At 40.1% G+C, this 26,750-nt stretch overlaps 1 protein-coding gene across 5 annotated transcripts; it reads left to right on the top strand.

Annotated features, from left to right (window-relative positions):
- The first annotated feature begins 51 nt into the window (after window positions 1–51).
- Window positions 52–26,486, top strand: Marchf5 (membrane associated ring-CH-type finger 5). 5 transcript variants are annotated; one of them, XM_057777655.1, is made up of 6 exons: window positions 52–402; window positions 7,154–7,356; window positions 14,454–14,629; window positions 22,421–22,604; window positions 22,782–22,948; window positions 23,549–26,486. In XM_057777655.1, the coding sequence occupies exons 1-6, from the start codon at window positions 368–370 to the stop codon at window positions 23,663–23,665; spliced, it is 882 nt and encodes a 293-aa protein (XP_057633638.1). In that variant the 5' UTR covers window positions 52–367; the 3' UTR covers window positions 23,666–26,486. The 5 variants fall into 5 exon arrangements, with proteins under 5 accessions (XP_057633638.1, XP_057633640.1, XP_057633643.1 ...); XM_057777657.1 differs by having other exon boundaries at window positions 56–402; window positions 14,454–14,584; XM_057777660.1 differs by lacking the exons at window positions 7,154–7,356; window positions 14,454–14,629 and having other exon boundaries at window positions 56–402.
- Window positions 26,487–26,750: the final 264 nt, after the last annotated feature.

Below are 26,750 nucleotides of genomic sequence, written 5' to 3'. Positions count from 1 at the left end.
CGTCGTGACCCCGGCGCGCACGGAGGCGGTGACTCTTACCTCACAGTGGTAGCTCCTCCGCCGGCCGCAGCTCGGTGCCCCGGCGGTCCATGGACCGGAACCCCGGGCGGACCGGCAGGAACCCGGGCCGCGATCGCCGCCTCCCGGCCCCAGGCTCCTCCTCCTCGCTCCCCGCCGCCCTCTGCGGACGCCCGCCGGCCGCGCACCGCCGCCGCGAGCCTGTCAGAGCCGCGCCGGGAGGCTGTGTGGCGGGGCCGCGGGCGCCGCGGGACTGAGGCCTACTCCGCCGCCTCTCAGTGCTATTGTCCCCGGGCCTGGCCCTGAGCGGGGCTGCGGCCGAGGGCCGAACTCGCCGGCTCCGCGGAAGATGCCGGACCAAGCCCTTCAACAGATGCTGGACAGGTACGAGCAGCGGCGGGCCGGGAACGGCCGGCCTCCGTCCTGGGCCTGACCATGGTGGCCTCGAGGCCCCGAGAGCGCGGGTCCTGGCGTCCGCCGAGAGTTCCACCGCCCGGGGGCTGGGAGAGGGCTCCGAGTTTGGAGCTGGCAGTGAAGGGAAGATTGGGCGAGCGGCCTGGGTCGTAGACTTAGAAACTTAAAGGAGTGGGGTCTGCTTCGGCCGAAAGCTTGTTATGGAGGTGAAGGGGAGCTATTGTTAACCCGTAGAATTAGTTTCTTTTCCCCACCTCCTTCCCCCACTGTGTTGTCAAGGGTTTGGCAGCGATGTCACTGGGAAGAACCAGATTATTTTCCTGGAGAATAATCCCCTGCACTTTGAAGCCTCTCTTCACAATGCAAGGATAGGCACTTTTTTTTTTTAAAAGCCTGGGTTTCGTTTCTCCTTCCAACCCCCATCCCATCCCCACCCCCAAGCCGTAAGGTCAGAATATCCACAAGGGAGCCTTAACGGTCGCACTGGAGTAGAGGTTATGGAAAACAGCCACATGCATGCAACATTGAACACGTAGCGCGCCTGACGACCGTTGACTTCCCAGAAACGTGGGGGCTCATTCTGGGACCGGTTGTCCCTTCCTGGGGGTCTCCAGCCCGTACAACTCTTTGAGAACTCGACTGCACCGCCCTCTGCTGTTTAAGTCCCAGCCAGTGAGTTTTTGGTGACTAAACTCACGCTACCCACCTAGGCAGCTTCTTGCTGTTCTGACCAACTCTTCAAACTTCTTCCTAATGTTTGTGGTTGCTTGCCACCGCAGATAGCCTAACTGGCCACCCTAGTCAGCAGGTGGTACTCTTTGAGTCAAGGGCCTCTTGATTGAGATTATAGCCATTGGCTGCTTGGGTGGGGGCACACGCCAGAGAAGGCAAGAAGTTACTCCTCATTTTTTATCCTAATCCTCGGACAGGACTTGATACTTAGCAGGTGTTCTGTTGTTAGAACTAATGGACTTGTTGGGTTCTCCAGTTGTTTTTTTGTTTTGTTGGTTTCTGTAGCTTTGCAGCCTGTCCTGGAACTCGCTCTGCAGACCAGGCTGGCCTCAAATTCCCCAAGAGATGCGCCTGTCTCTGCCTCCCAAATGCTAGGATTAAAGGCGTGTGCCACCGCTCCTAGCTGGTTTCTCCGGTTGTTTAGGAGTCTGGTTGCTTATCGGGTTTTCCTTTCCTTAGAGTTTATCATTCATGACTAGGTGTGGCATGCTAAAATATGCCCATAGAGATTGCTGCCTGTGCCAGTGGGTTCCTCCAGAAGGTATTACACAGCTGTCTGTTCTGATGACATGCCACTTTCACTTTTATGTAGTGACTTTAGAAAAATCTTTACAGCTAGATGTTGTCCTGGTTCTTCATACATTCTTTAGAGATTCACAGGGACGAATTTACAGAAACTTGGGAATTCCGCCTGCCCTTTGCAGAAATGTAAACATAAAGCATATTTTGCTCATCTTCCACTCCATTACCCTAGCTCATCCCCCTCCACTACTGAATATTTTCCTGCCAAGCCTCCCTCCTGTTTTCATGTGTTTGTGTGTTCCACTGAATTCAATTAGGATTGATTGGATAAGCATGGGTCTGGGTTATTTACAGGAGCATGGACAAGTTATCAGTGGCTACCCCACAAAATTTACTTCCTCCTCCTGCAGCAGCTGCTCCTGGGTAGGGCATGGGGCTCCATGAATCCCTCCTCCCCCGGTGATGCAGTGTTGCTAGGCCCCATCTTCTGCAGGTCTTATACAGGTAAACACAGCTACCTGTATGAGAGAGAGACCCTATCTTCGGCCAATAACCATCGCACCCACCAGTGTTGGCTTTAGTTTTTCATTGGCAGGGACTGTATATATCTGCAGCTACCTGTGTTTGTGGGTACAAGGCCAGAAGACCGGATTTCACAGCGCCCCTCTTTATCTCGTAGTTCTTACGTCCTTTCTGCCCACTTTGGAATATTTTTTTAGAAAGCTTGAAATTTTTCATTGTAAAAATACTAGGGAAAACAAACCTATGCTTATATATAATTTACAAGGAAGATGACTATACAGCTATTCCTGCTTCCACCGTTTATACAGTGTTTATCCATCGCTGGGAATTGAAGCCAAGGCTTCATGCTAGATAAGCTCAGTAACGCTGAACCACATTCCCATCCCTTAATACTGACCATTATTCTGATATATGTAGCCATACTAGCTACTTATGTGTTCTCTCCTCAATAACTTAAGAGAACATAGGAAGTTTTAGACTATGCCCACATTTTGTTGCCAAAATATATATCCAGTTTAAAAGGAGACAAATATACTTAGAAAATTACCTGTTGTGTTAAATATGTATTTATACTAACAACATCTCAGCTGCCCTATTTGCTCATACACTTAGCAATTGTAGTATTATGCAGAGATGTTAGTCATCCTGTGAATAGCCACAATAATGGGAATATAGTTTAATTGAATTATACCCGTAAAATGGTTAAAGTGATGAGTTTTATGGTCTGGATATTTTACCATTTAATGAAGCAAGATTGAAGATTTTATTAAAGATATTTTAATATTGGCTTCAGCGTGATGGTTAAGAGCAAAGAAGTGAGCCGGGCAGTTGGTGGCACACGCCTTTAATCCCCAGCACTCTGGAGGCAGAAGCAGGCAAGCCAGCCTGGTCTACAGAGCAATTTCCGGGACATCCAGGGCTACACAGAGAAACCCTATCTCAAAAAGCAAAACAAAAAAGTAAAGAGGCGTTCAAGGAAAGAAAAGTATATTTGAGAGTATGATGTGGGTTTCTCAGAGTCCAAGAGACTTAAGTCATATCCAAGTATGGGTAAGAGGTACTACAAGGGAGAAATGCCCATAGTTTAAAAAAGGAAAAAAAAAGAAGTTTACTTGGCATGCATATGTGGAAGTCAGAGGTCTTCTTCCACAACATGTACCCCAGATACCAAGGTTAGGTGGTCAGACTTTGCAGCAGGTTCTCTCACCCACTGAAACATCTTGCCAATTTTCCCCCATCTTAACTGAAAGTTTTTACATGAAGTGCATATTGAAGTCCACATTGTTCTGCACAGGCTGGGAACACATCTGTTTGTCGTACCTGACTATCCTGTCTCTCCTGCATATTCAGGTGAAAAGCTTTAATTAGAAGTTGTCCTAACCACTTACACAAACTTTGGTGGAAGAAAGGGGGGTTCTCTTTGAGTTAAATCAGTATCAGATTTGTAGAGAGCTGGGGATATAACTCAGTTATTAGAGGGTTCACCAAATAAGCACAAAGCCGCATTCATTCCCAACCTAAGTAAAGACAGGCAGATCAAAAGTTCAAAGCTAGCATCAACTGCATAGATTGTTTAAGCTACCTAGACTACACAAGATTCTGTCACAAAAAGGTTTTTAGTTTAGAGGTGGTAGGTGGTTTTAGAGACTGGGTCCTGCTATACTGCTCAGGGTAGCCTCCAACTTTGTGGGCTTGTCTGACTTCCCAAGTTGCTGAACTGCACACATTTGTTACTGTGTCCAATCAGAAAAATGTGTTTAAATTAGCTACTCAGTGGAATTATTATTTAATTAGAATAGCCATTCCGATACTGTGAAGCTTTATGTTGGATTTTACACTTTCACTGTTGAATACTTTGTATATACTTATCTATCACCAAAACACTAGGGTGGGGGTGGGGGATCCTCAACAAAATTAGAAAAACAGTGCCCGTTACCTGCATTCAGTCCTTCCTCATCCCCTAATATTTACTTACCCTTCCTTGTTCTCCTTTCTGAATGTTAACACTGCACCCACATTTCTTCACATATATACAGATATATGGCTTTGGATAAAGAAAGCAGGAAAGTGAGATATTCGGGGCTTTCAGGCCTTGTACGACTGGTGCTTTAGTGTATAGGATTTCTCTTATTTTATACAGTAAAGATCCCTTCTCCAAAGTTTTGCTTTCCTTTGCTTCAATTACTTAAAGTCAACAGCATATGTCATAGTCTAGGGTATGACTGTGAGAGTCCTTTAAAAGTTCATTAAAATGTAGATTTTGGGCCTGCTTAATTTTGTTGCATGAATTTTGTTGTGGGTTCTTTAGTTATAAAAATAGAAATATTTTAATTTAAACGTAATAGGCTTAAAATTTATATTTGAAATATAACAAATATTTAATCTAGAAAAGAGGAGTAATTCTACCTGTGATACTGGAAACATGTAGATCCATATTTATCATATTGCCATTCTAAGTCATTTATCCCTGTCCTTTGTGCTTCTTCATCCTCTCTCCCCAAGGGTGGAGATTGAACCCAGGACCCTGTGAATTTGCCATACCAATAACTTATAACCCTCCCTGTTTTTTGTTTTTACTCTTTGTTTTTCGGGGGGCGCCACCCAGCTCCCAAGCAAATGCATGGAGTCTTGCTCTTACGAATGACCAGCCTTAGCTTGGCTTGTTTCTAGCCAGATTTTCTAACTTAAATTATCCCATCTATCTTTGTCTCTGGGCTTTTTCCTTCCTCTATTTCTGTTTATCTTTTCTTTACTTCTTACTCCGCGGCTTGCTGTGTAGCTGGGTGACAGACCCCTGGTGTCCTCTCTTATTTTTTTATTCCTTCCCCTTCTCTTTTTCTCATTCTATTTGTTCTCTCTTCCTAGCATCCCCGGCTTATCCCTTCCCTGCCTAGCAAAGAGATCAATCAGGGGTTTTAGAGAGGCAAAGTAACAGCTTCACAGAGTTAAACAAATGCAACATAAAAGAACGTAACACATCTTTACATCATTAAACAAATATGCCACAGCATAAGTAAATCAAACACATCTCAACACCTTGTACTTTTTTTTGTTTGTCTTTTTTTTTTTTTTTTTTTTTTTTGGTTTTTCAAGACAGGGTTTCTCTGTAGCTTTGGTGCCTGTCCCAGAACTAGCTCTTGTAGACCAGGCTGGCCTTGAACTCCAAGAGATCCGCCTGCCTCTGCCTCCCGAGTGCTGGGATTAAAGGCGTGCGCCACTACCGCCCGGCTGTATTTTTATTTATTTTTTTTTAATATTTATCTATTCATTATGTATACAATATTCTGTCTGTGTGTATGCCTGCAGGCCAGAAGAGGGCACCAGACCCCATTCCAGATGGTTGTGGGCCACCATATGGTTAAGAGCATTGCCTGCTCTTCCAAAGGTCCTGAGTTCAATTCCCAGCAACCACATGGTGGCTCACAACCATCTGGAATGGGGTCTGGTGCCCTCTTCTGGCCTGCGGGCATACACACAGACAGAATATTGTATACATAATGAATAGATAAATATTTTTTTAAAAAAAAGAAAACTAGCCGGGCGGTGGTGGCGCATGCCTTTAATCCCAGCACTCGGGAGGCAGAGGCAGGCGGATCTCTGGGAGTTCAAGGCCAGCCTGGTCTACAAGAGCTAGTTCTGGGACGGGCACCAAAGCTACAGAGAAACCCTGTCTCGAAAAACCAAAAAAAAAAAAAAAACTATCTTTTTTCATTATACATACCAATCCAATTTCCCACTCCCTCCCCACCTACACTCTCACCCCACCCCCATCCAATTCAATCCTCAAAGGCACATTACTTTGGGGAAGGTCCAAGGCCCTCCCTGCTATATCTAGGCTGAGCAAGGTATCTATCCAAAGAGAATAGGTTTCCAAAAAGCCATTACAAGCAGTAAGGATAAATCCTGGTGCCACTGCCAGTGGCCCCTCAGTCTGTCATAGCCATGCAACTGCCAGCCATATTCAGAAGGACTAGTTTGTCCTGTACGTGTTCCTTCCCAGTTCGGCTGGTGTTGGTGAGCTCCCATTAGCTCAGGTAGACTGTTTCAGTGGGTGTACCCATCATCGTCTTGACCTCTTTGCTCATATTCTCATTCCTCCCACTCTTCAACTGGACTTTGGGAGCTCAGTCCAATGCTCCAATGTGGGTCTCTACCTCTCTTTCCATCAGTTGCTGGATGGAGGTTCTATGGTGATATTTAAGATATTCATCCGTCTGACTACAGGGCAAGGCCAGTTCAGACACCCTCTCTATTGCTTAGGGTCTTAGCTACACCTTGTACTTCTTAAAGTTGTTACTATTGAGTGGGGCATGATTGTATGAGCCTGTGATTTTAGCACTTGGGATCTTTGAGGTAGGAGGATTAGGAATTCAAGGCCAGCCTAAGTCATGTATGAGGCACTGTCTCAAACGAAACAAGACACACACAGATGCACATACACACATGAGAAAGAAACATGAGACAGAAAAGAAGTTGTAATATTCTCTTTGCCATGAAGAGAAATAGATGAACATTTAAAAAATTTTTTTTCCTCGGTTGAAAATTGAACAGTCTGGAAATATGACTCAGAACATTATGCCTAATATGTTTGTGTTCCTAGGTTGAGAGGTGAGGGAACTATATATAAAAACACCAATGTATTTTTTTTCTTCATTCGTGAGATCTTATAAAACCAAAGATACTTAAAACTGTTTCAATCCTCTGGTTCACTACTCAGAATTACTAGAAAGATGAATAAGAAAAAAAATGGATAACAAAGTTCAGAAGGTAGATTCTATAGTGGAAGATTAAAAGGAGAGAAAGGAAATGCTCTACTTGGAATAAATTCATTGTTTGGGCTCTGTATTTTAATATAAGTTCTACAAAACCATATAATAATTCCATCCCATTAGCTAAAAGCTTCATGTGCACCCCTGGAGGTAAACATTTTTCTCTTAATTTTCAGAAGTTGCTGGGTGTGTTTTGCCACCGATGAAGATGATAGAACAGCTGAATGGGTGAGACCATGCAGATGCAGAGGATCTACTAAGTGGGTTCACCAGGCTTGTCTGCAACGCTGGGTGGATGAAAAGCAAAGAGGAAACAGTACAGCTAGAGTGGCATGTCCTCAGTGCAATGCTGAATACCTAATAGTTTTTCCAAAGTTGGGTAAGGACTGTTTAACTATATTAAGAACAACATACGTGTTTCCTGTTGTTATACAGATATATGATGTCAAGCTTTTTTTTTTTTTTTTTTTTTAAAGGAAAATGGTGGGGACTTGAGACAAGATCTCACTCTATCCCTGGCTGGCCTGGGACTCATGATAATTCCCCAGCCATGAACCCCAATACCCAGCTCTTTGGTTGGTTGGTTGGTTTTTATGTTTGAGTATTTTGCCTGTGTGTATGTATGTGTATGTGCATGCCTGGTCCCCAGGGATGCTACAAGAGGGCATTAGATCCCCTGAACTGAGTTTGATAGTTGGAAACCACCAAGTGAGTTCTGGGAACTGATTCCAGCGCTTCTGCAAGAACTGTCAATGCTTTTTAATATGCTGCCCCTCAGATTTATTTTTAAATTATTTCATATCTTTGCTTTTTGGTGAATTTTGATATTTTCCCTCTCTGAATGTCAAAGATTTATTTTGCAAAGAGTTTACAATATCTTTAACAAGTTCTCAGACTTGCCTATTTGTCTTTGTGTTTTTGTTTGAGAAGAAAAAGATTTCCAGCACTCAGGAGACAGAAGCAGGTGAATCTCTGTGAGTTCAAGGCCAGGCTGGTCTACAAAGCAAGTTCAGGGCAGGCAAGGCTGTTACATAGAGAAACCCTGTCTTGAAGCATTACCCTACTCCCTCTCCTCCCCCCGTGGGAAAAAAGAAAAAAGAAAAACTTTCATGCCTAACTATGGATATAACTGAACAAGAGAGCTGTAATACAAAGCTGACTGAGGGCTGGAGATACAGCTTAGTCAGTAAAGTGTTTGCCTGGCAAACATGGGACCCAAGTTCAGTTTTCAGAACATGGAGCCCTGTGCTAGAGAAGCAGAAGCAGGGTTGTCCCACATCCTGTCTCAAAATGAGGTGGACGGTGCTTCTGGGGATTATACTTGAGATTGCATACTCATTAAAAAGGGAGGGCAGAGGTAGACTTAAAGAGCATTATTCTTTGGGGACAGCTGGTTTAAGAGAAAAACCAGTGGTGAGTGTCCTAATATTCCTTATTTGTTCTATTAAGAAGCAAAAACAGGAAAATTAAAGTTTTGCTTTGGTTTTGGCAATGCTAGGTTCTGAACTCTGGGTCTTTCCCATGCTAGGCAGTTGATCTTTTGTTGAACCAATAAAGATAAGTTCATTTTGAGAATCCAGTTTATACTGTTATATTTCAGGAAAACTACCCCTTTTTCTGGGAATTACTAGACATGAAAATAACCAGAAGTCTTTGAAAATGAGACTAACCTGAAAAGAAGTATAACCCTTTTCTTTAAAGCCATATGTTTCTGACCTAGTATCATTCTTGTTTGGAATGTATGCCTTGCTGTTCTTAAAACATTTTTAATATTGCCCTTACCTATAACTGAGAGGTATGGAAGAGCCACAGCTTGATTTATGGACCAGTCCAAACGAAAGAGAGATTCTAGAGGAGAGTGGGTATCATAGAAAAAATTAGAGATTATTAGATGCTTTGTTCTTGGTAGGTGCTATGCATACTATAAAAATGTAGATAATGAAGTACTTTTCTCGTACAAGAAAATGAGGTGAATATAGAAAATGTCTGTTTTCTTATGTGAGAGGAAATGACAGCTTTGCATGAAAGACAAGTAGTATAGTGAAGACAGTGAATTCAAGGCCAGCCTGGTCTACATAGTGAGTTCCAGGACAACCATGGCTATGTAGTAAGACTCGTCTTTTAAAAAAGGAAGAAAAGAACTTGGAACAGGTGTGTAGAGCTCTTGGCTGAGGAGAATCTGAGTCTGGGTCCCAAAACCCACACTGGACAACTCACAGCCACTTCTAACTTGAGCTCCAGAGGATTTGATACCCTCTTCTTACTTCCTCAGGTACTCATAACCATTGTGCACATGTGCACACACACAAATAAAAACTAAGCCTTTAAAAATTGTTCAGCCTTAGGATGGAAGTACAAGATTTACTGGTGTGTGGCACCTACCCAGTTCTACCTGAATCTGAATTACAGCTAGAGCAAAGTTAGGTTTACAGTGTCTTGAGACAAAGCTGATTGCTTCTTTTGGAGTAGCCTAATATGTTTACCCAAAAGTTTCAGCTTACTTTTGTCACTCAATTTTGAAATGCAAAAACTTGAATTTACCCAAAATATTAGGAAAGTTTGTCTTTATAAAAATTTTTATTATATGAAAGAATTCACAATAAAACTTCCTTTTAATTACAGGCTTCTCTAATACCTTTTGAATTATTAGATTTATAAAAGTTGTTGTTTATAAAGTTTCAGTTGCCATCCATTATATAAATATAATACTATTGAAAGTGTATGTGGTCAGACCCACCACGCCATTGAAGATCCAGTCCTGTGGACTGAGTGTAGCTTAATGACAGAACGCTTATTAGCGTGCATGAAGTTCTAGGTCTAGTCACCAGTCAGTGTTGGAAAGCTAATAAAGCCTTTCTAAAATACTGAAACTTTTATGCCCTTAGTTAATTTGTGTTGAGCATTTATTCATGTTTTCTCTTTCCTGTTAGAATGAGAGTTTTCAAGGACTAGGATTTTGTCTCCTCCCATACTCCTTAACTCTTTGTGTTGTAATCTGATACTGTATTCCTAAAATTATGGTCCTATGTCATAAAAGCGATTGGCACGCTCAGTTGGGGATTATCATCCAGAGGATTTCCGTATGTGCATTGGCATTTTGTTGCGTGTGTGTCTGTGTGAGGGTGTCAGATTCCCTGGAACTGGAGTTACAGACAGTTGTAAGCTGCATGTGGGTGCTGGGAATTGAACCTGGGTCTTTTGGAAGAACAATCAGTCTCTTAACCTCTGAGCCATCTCTCCAGCCCCTTGCTTAGATAATCTTTAATTCGCAGAAATATTTCCACAGGCTGGCTTTTTATCATAATGATATGTTTAATACTAAATATTCTTCCTTCCAAATATTAAAACTAGTCTTGGATTAGTCTGCCTGGAAGAAATGAAATATTTGGGCAAAGTAAATTTTTTTTTTTTCCGAGACAGGGATTCTCCGTAGCTTTTTTGTTCCTGTCCTGGAACTAGCTAGCTCTTGTAGACCAGGCTGGCCTTGAACTCCCAGAGATCCGCCTGCCTCTGCCTTCCGAGTGCTGGGATTAAAGGCGTGCGCCACCACCGCCTGGGCAAAGTAAAATTAAGATAAAAGCCAAGATAAGATTTTTATCTGAAAAGTCTAGAATAAGTAATTGAGCCCGTTCCTTAATTTTACTGGGCAAATGTACAAATAACCCAAGGGACAGACACAAAATTTTCAAAATAAAAATAAGGGTTATGGGGTTTTGTACAAAACAAACAAACAAAAAAAAACCCAAAAAAACCACCGGATAATTCCTCAAGAAAGTTTAGCTTATTTTGGTATGATTTTCTGCAGTTTATTAGGAAAAACGATTCAGGCGTCTAGGTTGTCATTCAGGCTCTAATAAATAAAATAATTGTGGGCTGCCTTTTAGGAATTACATTTTCATCCAAGTACACATGACTTTTATATGAGTTATATCCCTCCCGTCCACTAGTAGGTAGTTTCAATTACCATATGTATCTTAGAAGAGAATTCAGTTACACAAATTGCTTAAGAATCATAGGCATTTGGGGTACATCAATAAATAAAATCAGAACTTTCCCCCTTTGGAGCCTGTATTTCAATACAGGAATAAGCAGATCTCTAAAGACCTCTATAAATAAATATGTTTTAGACTTTGCATCTGGCCATTTTCAGTAAAACTTTAGTTACAAAAGTAGACAGCTGGTTAGATTTGGCTATGGGGTTGTGGTTCTCCAACCATTGTAGTAAATTGAAATAGATTTAATAAGAAAAGTATGTTATGTGATGAAAATGCTTGAGGAAAAGGAGATATAACAAAGTAAGTATGGTGTGGTATAGATTAGCAGAGGGAACTTTATGAAAGTAAAGAAGAAATCAGCAAGAAAACTGAAAATTGAATGACAAGATGTTCTGGAAAGAACCAACCATATGTTGGAAAGAAAATATGTTATGTTTAGCTGATAGGCCAAGTAAGTGTACTGAGATTAAACCACTGAATTTAGATATGTGGAGGTTGTTAGTGATACCCATGAATAGGTTTTTGGGGAAAACTAAAGGAAAATTGGACGGTTATTTTGAGTATTCAGAGGAAGCAAGGAAATGGAGTAGTAGGACAGGAAGGATCGGATTTTAGAAGGTCGGTACACTGGGAAGGCGAGGCAGGTGAATCTTTATGAGTTCAAGACCAGCCTACGCTAGATAGTGAGGCACTATCTCAAAAATAATAAATAAAAAGATTTTAGGGGGTTGGTGAAAAGATTCAGCAGATAAGGACACTGCCTGCCAGTCTGAGTTCTGGTCCTTAGTGGTCGAAGGAGAGAACTAGTTCCTGAAGGCGTCCTCTGGCGTCCTCAGCACATACCTACATCCCACAATCCACACATGGTAAAAAAAAAAAAAAAAAAAAAAAGAATTAAGTTTATTTTTAAGATAAATGAAATAATGTTTGTCTGATAGAAACAAGTAGGGTTAATGATGAAGGAGCCTAAGAAGAGAAAACTGCCAGTGAGTGCTGTGACCTTGAGAGTGAAGAGAGACCTCCTGGTCTACAAGTGGAAGCTAGGCTCCCAGTACGCCAGTATTGACCGTGGGAACGCAGAGGATCTCCTGGCTTTAGTTTTCTGATTACAGATTTAGCAATCCTAAGAAATTCAAATGCTGAGCTTTTATTATGTACCCATGGTTTCTGGCTTCCAGTACCACTATCTATGGAATCTTTCCTTCACAATGCCATCTCTGTCTTTACAGTGGCTGGCTCTAGAAGTCAGTGGGGAGTTTTTATGGGACCTTTATAAGATTTTTTTCCTTTTATGTTTAATTATTCTATTGTGAAATTACTATATTAATTTCTTTATACAATATGGTAACTGCTTTTGTGTTTAACATGCTTTAGATTGTAGGCTCCAAGAAAGCACGGGATAGAACTTAAACATTTCTAAGAAATGTCTAAAATAACAGTTTGTATATAGAGATATTCGACAAATAAATTACGTAGCCAACAAGTTACTTATACCTTTGGTTAAACGCAGAGGTTCAGTTCTTTGGTTTTGTGGTGAACAAATCTACAACTTTTCCATTTCTCTGGAAAATTCTAGAGGTAAATTAAATTGGACTTACTGGCAAGTAAATACTTCCAAAATAGTAAGACTATAACTGATAATTGGCACATGTAGCTATTAGAATACCATAAACACTCCATAATCATTTAGAAAAAGCTATGCCAGCCTGGTCTACAAGAACTAGCTCCAGGACAGGCTCCAAAGCTACAGAGAAACCCTGTCTCAAAAAACCAAAAAAAAGAAAAAGCTTATTGGAAAATAATTTTCTCTTTTTTTAATTTTATTTATTTTTACGTGTATAGATGTTTTGCCTGCCTGTATGTCTGTCCACCATGTATGTGCAGTGCTCACACGTGGGGGGGGGTGTCAGATCCTCTAGGACTGGAGAAGTAGGTGGCTGTAAGCTACAACAAGGGTCCTGAACTGGCCATGTTTCATAACTAGTAAACACTTAAGTGCTTTCCTAAAATTCAGAGAACTCACTACAAGAATTGATGATTTTTTAACTCCTAGTGTCAGAGCTGTCTGTCCTTTTGGAATAAAATGATTTTGGACTCTGTCAAGAAACCTAAACGCAGGACTGGAGAGATGGATACATGGGTAGGAGTGCTGACTACTCTTCTAGAAAATAATTTTCAACTAAATACAGTATATTTAAAATCAGGTAAAATAAATTGACTTGTGTGGCTATAATAGCCCGGGCGGTGGTGGCGCACGCCTTTAATCCCAGCACTCGGGAGGCAGAGACAGGCGGATCTCTGGGAGTTCGAGGCCAGCCTGGTTTACAAGAGCTAGTTCCAGGACAGGCTCCAAAACCACAGAGAAACCCTGTCTCGAAAACCAAAAAGAAAGGGGCTGGAGAGATGGCTCAGAGGTTAAGAGCATTGCCTGCTCTTCCAAAGGTCCTGAGTTCAATTCCCAGCAACCACATGGTGGCTCACAACCATCTGTAGAGGGGTCTGGTGCCCTCTTCTGGCCTGCAGGCATACACACAGACAGAATATTGTATACATAATAAATAAATAAATATTAAAAAAAAAAAAACCAAAAAGAAAATAGCCATGGGGCTAAAGAGATGGCTCATTGGATAGGAGCGCTTGCTGTTCTTACAGAGGACCTGGATTCAGCTCCAGCACCTCCATCGATGCTCACAGCCATATGCAATACAGGTGCAACACAGACATGCATGCAGGCCAAAAAAAATCCTTATGTACATTAATAAATAAGTCAATATTAATGTTCTTTAAAAATAAAAATAGCATTACCTTTATACACTGTATCAAGACATAATGACTAAAGTCAGAAATGCAATTTTATTTGTTTTTTTTTTTTTTAAACAGGACTTAATGGTTCCTAGGAACTATTTGAAAAAAAACAGGCAAACTAAAATAGACCTTTCACTCTACAGTAGCCAGTGTGATTGAGGTAGAAGTGAGGATTGTTGCCCTCATCTGAAGCAACTTTATTTATTGCTCTAATTACAGGATCAATAATAAAGTTTGAACAGCCTAGATATTTGTTCATGCAAATTATCGAGAAAGTCTAAACTACTCAAGTCTGAATTTCTGTTAGACATATAACAACTAGAGACTGGAGAGATGACTCAGTAACTAAGAGTATGCTATAGCTTGCTCTTCTAGAGAGCCCAAGTGCAATTCCCAGCACCCATACCAAGTGTCTCACAGTCACATGTAACTCCAGCTCCGCGGGATCCCATGCCTCTGACCTCCACAGGCATCCAGACATATGTGACACACACTTGCACACACACACACATACACACACACAACATTACTAAAAATAAAAATCTAAAAATACCTATTTAACAACTGTTTTTAGAACATCTAACTTCATAGAAGTGTTTTAGACCTATAGAAAATATTGAAGAAGTCATCCTAAAAACCCACCTTGTGTTGAAACTTTTCTCTCTTCATATTGTAGGTCCAGTCGTTTATGTCTTGGATCTTGCAGATAGACTGATCTCAAAAGCTTGCCCTTTTGCTGCAGCAGGAATAATGGTTGGATCTATCTATTGGACAGCTGTGACTTATGGAGCAGTGACAGTGATGCAGGTTCACCATTCTACTCTATTCAGTGATACTACTTTTGATGTGAAGGTCTTTTAAATATTTGCTAGGAGTTTTTAAAATGTATTGTTTTAAATAAGTAATGATACTATCATGATTAAAGAATAACAAGTTATATAAAAAGTAGACTAGAACCAACAAGATGGCTTAGTGGGTAGAGATGCTTGCCACAAAGCCTAATGAAATGAATGATCCAAGTTCAATTTCCCCAGCCCTCACATTGATAGAAAGGGAGAGAACTGGACTCCCAAAAGAAATTCTCTTTTGACCTCTACACATGAGCTGTAGCATGCCCCACCCCCATACATGCACACAGTAAAGTGTTGTACAGAGTGGTCTAGGGAGAGTTCTCCTGTCCTTCATTTGCCTAGATCCCCATCACCTCCTTAGGCTACCCACTATGGCTAATTTCATATTATAGCTGCAGTCTCTTTTCATAATGATTCTTGATCTTTTCATATAACTGTAGAGATCTGTCTAGCATTCTGTGTATAAAAATACATCAGTTTATTAACCATTGTGTTTTTACTTTTAGGTAAGTCTCACTCAGTGTTGGGACTTCAAGTAAGGTGTACATAATGACATACTAGAGAGCAGTTATATAATTGTGTATGTAAATATGAATCAAACACAGACATTTTTAATTCAGTAAAAGGGAAAGATCAATTGCTATTATAAGAAAAGTCTTGGGCTGGTGCTTGAAAATTTTAATAATTTGGATTTATAGACTGGAAATATTAATATAAGCAAGGAAACAAAAGTTACAAATATGTATTGTGTGTTAACTGTTTAGAAATCACCTTTTCATTTACTCCCTTGCTTGAAACATTTATTCCAAGAATGAGTGATTAGCTGGGACGGTAGAAACGTACTGTGTAATTTTAAGAGTATTGGGACAGCATCTTTTACCTACCTAAACATGCATATATGAGTATGTAAGCAAAGCTTTCATGGTAAAAATCCTATAAATGAAAGTCAAAAGAATAGATGTTGCTGCTGTTACTTAACATTGTTTTGGCTATTCCATCACCCATACAACACTTCTATTTACTTGTTTTTATTTCTATGCAGTGTCTAAACTAACAGTATTTATGTGGGGTTTTTTTGGGGGGACGGGGCAGACAGTTTATGTCAAGTCCCAGAGTTAACATTAGCAAAACATGAATGGGCAAATTATGGGGCTTGCCTCCAGTTTTATTTGTAGCCTAAAGTTGGCCTTGAATTTCTGAACTTCCTGTCTCCACCCTACCAAGGGGTAGGATTATAGTCTTATGCTACTCTAATGGTTAATGTTGATTGTGGACTTGACAGGAACTAGGCACTAAAAATACAAACCTCTGGGCACTCCTATGAGGGATTATCTATCTTAGGTTCATTGAGATGGGGCTCTGGATTTTGTAAAGCAGAGAAAATGAACTGGGGCTACCTTGTACTCGGCTGCATCAGACTCCTGTCAGCACTTCCCACTATGCTGACCTGTGTTCTCAGCCTGTCAGTTAGGGAACCCCTTAAATCCTTCTGTTGGGTATTTAATCACAAGTAAAACTAGCTGATACAGCTACTGTGCCCAGTTTATATGGTGCATCAACTGAGCTATATACATATCATGCCCTGAGATTTGCCGACCCCCCGGGGCCTAACATTTTTTTTTTTTTTTAGTTTGCTGTGATCAGCTCTGCAGTTCATATAAATCACCAGCCAGATCACTATTCCTTTCCAGTTAATTCTCATTACTTCTCCATGTCTCCAGTCTATAGTTATGGAATTTGAATGAGATTCTTCATTTGCTTTTTGTGTTTGTTGGTTTTTTTGTTTCGAGACAGGGTTTCACTGTGTAGTCCTGGCTGATCTTGAACTCATGAAGATATACATATCACTGCCTCACAAGTGATAAGTTGGGGGGGGGGGATTACTGTTTTGAAGCAGGGTCTCTCTGTTATGTAGCCTTATGTAGTCCTGGCTGCCCTAGAACTTGCTCTGTAAAACAGGTTGACCTTGAACTTAGAGATCCACCTGCCTTTGCCACCATCTGTTGCTTTTTTATTTTTATTTATTTATTTATTTATTTTTGCTTTTTCTCTTTACTCTTTTAGGGGCCCACCACCCAGTTCCCAAATAATCACATGGAGGCTTATTCTTATAAATGACTTGCTTATTTCTAACCAGCTTCTCTTAAATTATCTCATCTCTCTTTTGCCTTTGGACTTTATCTTTCTATATAGCTTTCTTCTTACTCCATGGCTTGCTGTGTAGCTGGATGGCTGACCCCTGATTTTTTTCTCCTCCTATTTATTTTCTCTGCATGCCAGCCCCGCCTTTCCTTTCTCCTGCCTACCTATTGGCCATTCAACTCTTTATTAGACCTACCAATCAGGTGTTTTAGACAGGCAAAGTAACAGAGCTTCACAGAGTTAATTAAACAAATACAACATAAAAGAATGCAACACATCTTTTCATCATTAAACAAATGTTCCACAGCATCAACTAATGTAACACTTCTTCAACTAATACTCCACAACAACCTTCAAATCAGATGAAGAGCTAGTGTTAAAGGAATGCCACCACACCTGCCCAGCCATTTTTTTATGTTTTTTTAAACAAGGTCTTTTTACTTGAACTCCTGATCTTCCTACCTTAGCCTTCCAAGTGCTGGGTGACAACTTTATGGCACCACTTGACAAAACTCTAATAAAAAAAATTAGTATACGAAATAACGGGTTTATTAATGGCATTTTATGCATGTGTGTAATATTTTTTGTTCTTTTTTAGCCCAGTTCCCCACTATCTTTTTCCCTACCCTCTTGCCTTTCTTACTGGATCTTTTCCCTCCAGTAAGGCGCCTCCTAATTCCTGTCATGTGGATATTCTTTTACCTCCTACCTCTTTAGAAGACCTTCTCACAGCCCCCTTTTAAGTTTTTTAACAAAAGCATATGTAATATATACACACAAATTTGAATCTAGATTCTGTGTAGTCTAGAATCTTTCCTTACATGTCTGGTTTATTTTGCTTAATATAATGATTGCCAGGTTTGTCCATTTTCTTGTGTATTGTCCATTTTCATTGTCCATTGTTCATGTGTACAACATTTTCTTTGTCCATATATCTATCTGTTGGTAGACATAAGGGTCCTTTGGGTATATCACCAAGAGTAGTGTAGTTTTTTGATTAACTTCTGTGCGAATTTCAGCAGTGGCTGCACAAGTATATATTCTCACTAGTCAAATATAAGAATTCCTCTTTTCCACATCCTCCCTGACCAACCTTTGTTTCTCAAAATTAGTCATTTGACTGGAATGGATTGGAATCTCAGCAGTTTTGATATGTATCCTTGATGTCTAATGATGTTGAACACCTTTTCAAATATTAATATATAATTAATCATTTGTATTTCTTCTTTGAGAAGTATATTCAGTTCAATAGCCCATTTTGGGATTAGAAAAATTCTACTCATAATAGCTTTAAAAAACCAAATATTTAAAAATAAACCATCTTCAAGTTACTGAATAAGACATTAAGGTCTACAGAGATGGCTCAGTGGTTAATAATGCTACTCTTTCAAAGGATCTGAGTTAAAGTCCCAGCACCCACTTGGTACCTCACAGCTGTCTGTAACTCTAGTTCTAGGAAGCCCAACCCCCTTCTGCAGGTACCAGGCATACATGTAGTGCACAGACACACATTCAGGCAAATACCCATACATTAAAATTAAAAATATATATATATATGTATATTATGATGGAAAGACCTCCCTTATGCATGGACTGGCAGGATTAATATTACATAAATGTCTGTTTCCAGGCAGTAATGGTACACGCCTTTATTTCCAGCACTGGGGAAGCAGAGTCAGGTGGATCTCTGAGTTCGATGTCAGCCTGGTCTACCAAAGTAAGTTCCAGAACAATGAGGGCTACACAGAGAAACCCCATCTCCAAAAACAAAAGCAAACAAACAAGTCTGTATTATCAAAATCAAACTCCATATTCAACATAAAGTGCATCACAGAACTCGAAAAGGCAATCCTAAAATTCATAAATACTGAAAGACCCTCAATAGCCAAAGCAATGCTAAGCTAAAAGAGCAATGCTGCATATGTCACTATATCTGATCTCAGCCAGGTGTGGTGATCCATGCCTGTATTCCCAGCATTCTGTGAGTTCCAGGCCAGCAAGGGTTACATAAGACCTATCTTAAACACCCACACAAAAAAACTGATCTCAGATTTAACTACAGAAACATCGTAACAATACTATGATGCTGGCACAAAAACAGGTATGTAGACCAATGGAGTAGACTATAGTTAACACAGCCATAGCCACCTAATTTTCAGCAGTTGTCAAAAACATGCATTAGTTTGGATGTGATGTCCAGTGTCTGTAACTGTTTGAGAAGTAGAGGCAGGAAGATCAAGAGTTTAAGGTCAGTCTCAGCTACATAGTGAGTTTGAGACAGCTATCTTGGGAGACCATGTCTTAATACATACATTGAGGAGAAAAACCAAGTTTTTCAGTAAATACCTCTCCTCCTTCATGTCTGTCTTGTTCTCCGTGTAAACAGGACATCCACTTGGAGAATGAAAATCCCTATTTGTACAAAAACCAATTCAGAGTAGATCAAAGATCTTAGAAAAACATAGGTTAAAAAAAATTCTTAAAGGCAAAGACAAGAATTTTTCCTGAAGGACTCTAGCAGCAGGAATTGACAAACAGAATTACATTAAATTAAAACATTTCTGACAGCAGAGGAAACAATGACCACAGTAAAGGTAGCCTTCAGTATTATGAGTCTCTCTCTGTCTTCCTAGCCAGCTTTCAAATAATGTAACGGAAATTTCATGTGAAAGCTCTGCCTATAGCTCAGGCTAGATCCTAACTAGTTCTTTTTGGATTTTCGAGACAGGGTTTCTCTGTAGCTTTGGAACCTGTCCTGGAACTCTCTGTAGACTAAGCTGGCCTCAAACCCACAGAGATCTGCTTGCCTCTGCCTCCCGAGTGCTGGGATTAAAGGCGTGCACCACCACTACTCAGCTCCTAACTAGTTCTTATAACTTAACCCATTTCTATTCATCTACATGCTGCCGTGTAGCTTGTGGCTGTTACCTCTCCTTCCTATCTGTCTTGTTCTCAGTCTCCTGGCATCTCTCCTGCATTCCTAGATCCCTCTTTCTACTTCCTCTCTCTGCCCAGAAGTGCTGCCTATACCTCCTGCCAGCTACTGGCTGTTTATTAAACCAATCACAATAAATCTTCATACAGTATACAAATATCCCATAATACTCAGAATGAGAAAAAATAGTTGCTACCTGTACATTAGACATGATACTCATATCCAGAATATATAAAGAACTATAAAAATCAAATTTCATTTGCATATGCATTTTGTATAGGCCAATTCTGTGTAGAGGTCAGAGAACAACTCTTTGACGTCAATTCTCCTGTTACCTTGTGGAATCCTGTGATCAAGCTCAGGTCACTTAGGCCTCTGTGCAAGTACTTCTACCCACTAAGCATTTCCCTATCCTCCACTTGCATTTTTTATTGAAAAGACAGCATGTTATTAACCTCCCCAGCACTACAATAAATGACTTTTAAGCATTGATGGATTTAAACCCTAAAAACAATGTTGTGCCATAGATAAACTTATTCCTAGTGTACTGATTGATGTGTCCTATTTCAGATAGCAAAAGCACATTAGGCCCTGCTGCCTCTAGTGTAAAATAACCTCCATAAACATTGAAATGTTTTTCTTCTTTTTTTTTCTTTTATTCTTATTTGAGGCAAGATCTTTTGTCTAAGTACCTAGTAGCTAGGAATTAATAGGCAATGTGCATTGCACTAAAGCCTTACATAAGCAGAGCACTGTGGCCACTGAACTACAGCCTCAGCTGCTAGCTGTGTGTTTAGGCTGTCTTTTGAAGGCTAGTCCCACTCTGCTTTGACTGTACTTACCTAAAAGGAAGCACAGGACACAAACATCTTCTAGATGACAAATACAATCTAAAATTATCCCAGTCCCAGAGCCCATTGACAAATTTGAGTAAGAGAAATGAAAGTAAATGATAGAAGACCCCCCCCCCCACACACACACACAATGATACTTTCCAGTCTAGGTTCTTTTTTTGGGTATAGAGTTTCTCGGTTCTTGAATTTTGTCTACTAAGCCATGAATTCATAGAGAATGGAGTCCAGCATCGCAGGCTCCTTTCCTTTAGTTCTCACCAAGTGTGCTTTCCTAGGTTGAGCAGGTTGGTGTTGAGCTGAACTAGGTGCCTTTTTCTTTCTGATTGTTTTCTTTCACTTGTTTTAGGAAGGTGTCTCAGCTCTTAGAGTACTTAATTTACTCAATACACACAATTCTCTTGGCAAGAATCTTTTTCTTAACTTGCTTGTTTACAGTGATGCCCTTGGCATGCTAACTGATGTTGTAAACTTCCAGTTTTGCCATGGTTACACTTAATGGGGCATTTCTCCTTGGTGTCTGCCATATTACCCTTCCTGTAGATTTGAATGTTACGTGGCCAGAAGAACACTTTCATGTTTCCAAAAACAGTCTAGAGAACATACAGCGGGTGCCTTTCACCTTTCCCTCTGTGTTTGTCATTTTAGCCAATTACTGAAAAAAATGGTTGCTGCACTGAAAAGCTGTGTGTGCTTTTAATCCCAGCACTTTGGAGGCAGGAGCAAGTGGATCTCTTTGAATTTGAGGCCAGCCTGGTCTACATAATGGGTTCCAGACCAGCCAAAGCTACACAGTGAGACTATGTCTCAAAAAATTAAATAACAGCAAATCTTGGATGTACCTTCACAACTCTGTTGAGATGTAATTAATACAATCAGCCATTTTTGTAAAGTTATTTTATTCCAATGTAAAATGGAATAGCTTGGCTATACTTGGCTGTATACTCTTCTTGGCTAGATCATGATGATTTTATTTTATTTTGAGACAGGGTCTCACTGTGTAACCCTAGCTAACATAGAGCTTTGTAGACCCACCTACTTTCCGTCTGAAAGTCACAGAGATCTACTTTCCTCTGTGTTCTGAGTACTAGGATTAAAGGTGTACATTACCTTACTCAGCTATGGGTTATCTTTCTTTTTTTTTTTTTATTTTATTGTGGTTTTTCGAGACAGGGTTTCTTTGTAGCTTTGGTGCCTGTCCTGGAACTAGCTCTTGTAGACCAGGCTGGCCTCGAACTCAGAGATCTGCCTGCCTCTGCCTACTGAGTGCTGGGATTAAAGGCGTGCGCCACCACTACCCGGCTTATTTTTATTTTTAATTTTTATGTTTGAGATTTATTTTTTATACTTATATATGTGAGCCTGTTGGAGTGCATCTACACCACTTGGGTGTAGTTCCCAGAGGCCAGAACGGCTTGTCAGATCTCTTGAACTGGAGTTACAAGTGGTTGTTAACTGCTATGTGGGAGTTGGGGATCAAACCTGGGTTCTCTGCAAGAGCAGTAAGTGTTCTTAACCACTGAGCCATCCAGTCCCAGTATTATTTCTTATAAACAAATCAAGGCTAAAGGCTTTCAGACTTTTTTTTTAAACTTTTGTTTCTGTTTTTTGAAATTAAGTATTTCTTACAAAAGGAACTGAATATATACCACACAAATATGTGCCACTGTGCCCTGGTGCCTTTAACCCCAGCACTTGGGAGGCAGAACTAGGCAGATCCCTGAGGTAGAGACCAACTTGGTCTTGGTCTACAGAAGAGTTCCAGGACAGCCAGGACTACACACAGAAACCATGTCTCAAAAAAAAAAAAATACCACTGCTTTACATAAGAAAATAACTGTAGCAAATGCTGTCTGCTTTACAGGTCGTAGGCCATAAAGAAGGGCTAGATGTCATGGAGCGAGCTGACCCTTTATTCCTTTTGATTGGACTTCCTACTATTCCTGTCATGCTGATACTGGGCAAAATGATCCGCTGGGAGGACTATGTGCTTAGACTATGGCGCAAATATTCAAATAAACTACAAATTTTGAACAGTATATTTCCAGGTAAGGTCCTGAATTGTGCTGTATAAATAAAGCACTGTTGAATTGACCTTTATAAGAACCATCACATGGCTTTGTTGTTGTTTGGCGGGGGTGGGGGTTAATGTTTAAAGCTGAAAGTATTTTTTTTTAACTATTCCTGAGGTTTAGTACTAACATGATGTTTCCCTCTCCTTCTAGGGATTGGTTGTCCTGTTCCTCGAATTCCAGCTGAAGCTAATCCTTTAGCTGATCATGTCTCTGCTACCCGAATTTTGTGTGGAGCGCTTGTCTTTCCTACTATTGCGACAGTAGTTGGTAAACTGATGTTCAGTAGTGTTAACTCAAATTTGCAAAGGACAATCTTGGTAAGATGGATTTAATATTACTTGTCTCAAGCACTATACAGAAGAGAGTGAAACTGTATTTGTTTTTTAAGGGGGAGAGAAGTTCTGTATGGGCTCTGTGTAGTTCCCCTGCCTTGTCTTTTCATTAACCCTGCTGTCACCTTAGCTTGAGGGAAATAAAAAGGGGGGTTTTGCTGCTGCCAATATGGCCTTTGGACCCTTTCTATAGGTACCTTCTTTTCTGGAATATGCTCTGGGCTCAATCCCCAGTACCAGCATCATAAATAAACACAATATGAAACTGGCTCATGCTGCCACCCCACTTGCCCTCCTTGGTCACAGTCCGCATGGCGCTCTGCCAATCTCCTTTCTACCAGATGAATGTAGAACTCCATGGGAAGAAAGCAGCTCGAATGATGCGGGTGGAGGAAGCTCTTCCTCCGCTGCTTGAAGTGTCTACTTTTTGCCTAATCTCAGCCCTTACAGAAAAGAGTGTTTTGCTTGCAGTTATCAGGATTCATTTGGCGCCAAAGCCTGTGTCTTTTGTGATCTTTGTAAAGTTCTTTTTCTTGTTTCTCTAAGCCTGCATTACAAAAAAATTAATCTCCCTTTTTATTTTAGGGTGGAATTGCTTTTGTTGCCATAAAAGGAGCATTTAAGGTTTACTTCAAACAGCAGCAATATTTGCGTCAGGCACACCGCAAAATCCTAAATTATCCAGAGCAAGAAGAAGCATAAAACTGACTTCTGTTGTTCTGAGGCCTCTCATCCTGACGAGCCTGTCGTGTTGTTCTGATTCCATCATTAATGCACTAGTGGAGACTGGTGATAAATACTGCTCCTATATTTTTAAGAAATATAATAAAGCACGCAAAGCAGGGGATCCTCTCAGTAATCACAGAACCTAAGGATACGATTCAACTGGTTATTTATATGTACTGCTTTGACGGCCATCGACTAAACCATTATCTTAGCATGGTAAACCTGGGTTTGTTCATATTTTTCCAGACAAAAATGTAAAGATAAAACTGTATAAATATTAAAAACGGACATGCTGTTTTATTCTGATGCCTCTTTTGTACATACTCATGTTCAGTGTTTTCTTAGAAACAGCAACTCAATGAAGGTCCTGTGAGGACTTTCCTCACTGGCATAGTCTGATTACGTGCTAAACAGGAGCCTGTGCTAATATGAGGAAATGTAAATTAGTTCTGAATAAATAACAAACCAAAAAATATATACGTGAGCATTGAAATGATCATCCAAACAACAGAGATTCTGTTGCCTTTTCCTTAACCCATGTGACATCTCAGATATATAGGGTCAGTTTCCAGGGCTTCCAGATCACTTTTTCACTATTAAAGTTTATTTATGCAATGTTGACATCATAGTTCATAATGTAATTTTGACCCATGTATTCGTCGTTGTCGTGTGTGTGTGTGTACGTGTGTGTACGTATCTATCTGAGGGGTTGTTCAGAAAAGGTGGGAGGGAGGGCAGCAAGGGAGGGACAGGAGAAATGAGGTAGAAGGCCTTGTGTCACTCTGTTTTTAAATCCTGTATTTCTAGGACTTGGGGCTGCCAGTTAGTAATTTAAACAGAATAACTTGGAAAAAATAATAAAATTGCTGGGGTTTTTTCATTGATTCAGTTATTTAGATATTTGTTAATTGCCTCCCATTTACTTAGCCACTGCAGGGTGCTATGGGATACAGTGGTGAATAAGATAAACTTGGTCCCAGCTCTGACAGTTTGCAATATGTTAGAACAAGCAGTAAGTGACCCAAAGTGTGGTCTTGAGCGTTTCGTGAATCTCAGTCAGTGAGGTAATTATGAGAGCAAGTCTTTAATGAGTATCCAGGTGTTTGGTTTGGCTATATCCATTTATAAGATAACCAATACTGATGTGTTTAGGGTGTTTTGTTTTTGAGTCAGGGTCTCTCACATAGGCTAGTCTCAATCTTCCTAGGTATCTGAAGATGACCTTGAACTCCTGCTCCTCCCAATTATAGGCTGCTGTTTTTTATGCAATGCTGAGGATTGAACCCAGGGCCTTCTGCATGCTAGGTAAACACTACAATTGAGCTACATCACCAGCCCTCTTTTAGATCCTGATTGTCCTATTAAGGGGGCTAGCTCCTTAGTAGTCTTTGTTTAACTAGTTATGTATTTGTTGTTCAAAAGCAGTTACTTGGGTCATGTTAAATAGTGACCATTCTACTGTTCAGCGATCTGAGTGTTCTTTTACTTATTTTCATTGATTAAAATGAAAATTTTAAAGCTTAAAAAACATTGTTCACAGTTTGTGGTGCATGATAATAAATGTTCCCCTACTGAGAAATCGGTACTTTAGGAGTGTAACAAATATAAATTGAGCTGGGTTAGATTGTAAATAAAACATACTTTTAGTAAAGACTGATTATCTTTCTAAAGGTTGAATAACTCAGTTTTGAGTTTTATGGTATCTGTGAATGACTATTGAACATCCAGAGTTGTAATTATCTAGGGTATAAGGGACAATTTGACTGAATTAACCTAACACTGCTGTTCTAAAGAGAAAATATGAACTCTGATTATAAATAAAAATAACTTAGATATTTAGCTGCAATTATGAAATATATTGACTTTTATAATTCCCAGTGTGAAAAGACATACTAAAGAATGACCTTGATAATTTTGTTAAATTGAACAGCACTTACAGTTATGCAAGCACTCAATTCCCTACATATTCCTTTAATGTCCAAGATGGGGTTTGATTGGCATCAAGGTCCATGAAGGTCAAGGAAGCAGCTCTAATCCCTTGGGGGCAGGAGGTAGAACTTTGTAGAGTAATGGGGAAGGAACCACAAGTGCCTGCAGAAAGGAGTGAATGCTAGTCTTGCAGCTGAATAGTTTCGAATCTTAAGAGCCTTATTCCAAGAAATTAACCCATGCCAGTCCTGCCCGGATGGTGGCCACCCAACCATGAAGCAAAAACATGGGCAGAATTAAAGCTGGGTAGGTAGCTTTAAGAACCTAGTTCAAGTTTTAGTAACTGTAGTGTATAATCATGGCAAAATGGCTGCTTGGCCACAGTTATTTTCATCTCTAAAATGCAAATCACACTTAGACAATTTCTAGGATTAGCTGAGAAAGGACAGAGATACTTTAGGCCTCAATAGCTCCTAAACAGTGGTGGTCTGCTCTCTAGGACAGGACAGTAATAAAGAAACAGAACAGTAGAGAAGAGAGACAGTAGAGACTTTGGGAAAATGTGAGTATACTGTTCTCCAATTTATTTTCATATTGTTTTTGTTATTTCTAGAAATGTCAATGTTTTAAACCTCTTTTTATAAAATTCAATGTTTAGAAAAATTCTATTGTAGAAGTTCATCTAAGTGGCTGAAAATATTGTTCATTATGTACTTACCAAATGATTGAAAAATATATAATCAAATTTAGTGACTTTATTAGTCACTGCCTTGCTAATTCTGCTGTAATTTTTTTAAATATCTTGTTTTTAATATAGAAAACTCAATACTGGCTGGATTAGGTTGAATAAAGATTTTTATGCTCTTTAGGTGTACTTTGTCTGTTGAACCAACCCTAAAATTAGTTCTGTATCTACATAACATACCTACGTTTTTTTGGAGTTAATTACCAAAATCTTTGTGAGACTATAAAAGTAATCTGAATAATCTTAAATTTTGTTATTTTTTAGTATTAAATTTTGGGGAGTGGGGGTGGGATACAGGGTTTCTCTGTGAAACAGTCCTGACTGTCCTGAATTCAATTTATAGAACAGGCTGGCCTCAAGCTCACTGAGTTCTGTCTGCCTCTGCTC

The sequence above is a fragment of the Chionomys nivalis genome, chromosome 8, assembly GCF_950005125.1.
Source record: "Chionomys nivalis chromosome 8, mChiNiv1.1, whole genome shotgun sequence".
NCBI classification, from domain to species: Eukaryota; Metazoa; Chordata; class Mammalia; order Rodentia; family Cricetidae; genus Chionomys; species Chionomys nivalis.
Note: the sequence above shows the minus strand (reverse complement) of the source record. Positions and strands in the feature narration are given on the sequence as shown.

Bases quoted from the DNA above. Each gene is read 5' to 3' on its own strand.
- Marchf5 (XM_057777655.1), top strand. From the start codon at position 368: ATGCCGGACCAAGCCCTTCAACAGATGCTGGACAG. The intron at 7,357-14,453 runs GTAAGGACTGTT...TTCATATTGTAG, and splicing joins AATAGTTTTTCCAAAGTTGG to GTCCAGTCGTTTATGTCTTG. The intron at 14,630-22,420 runs GTCTTTTAAATA...TCTGCTTTACAG, and splicing joins ATACTACTTTTGATGTGAAG to GTCGTAGGCCATAAAGAAGG.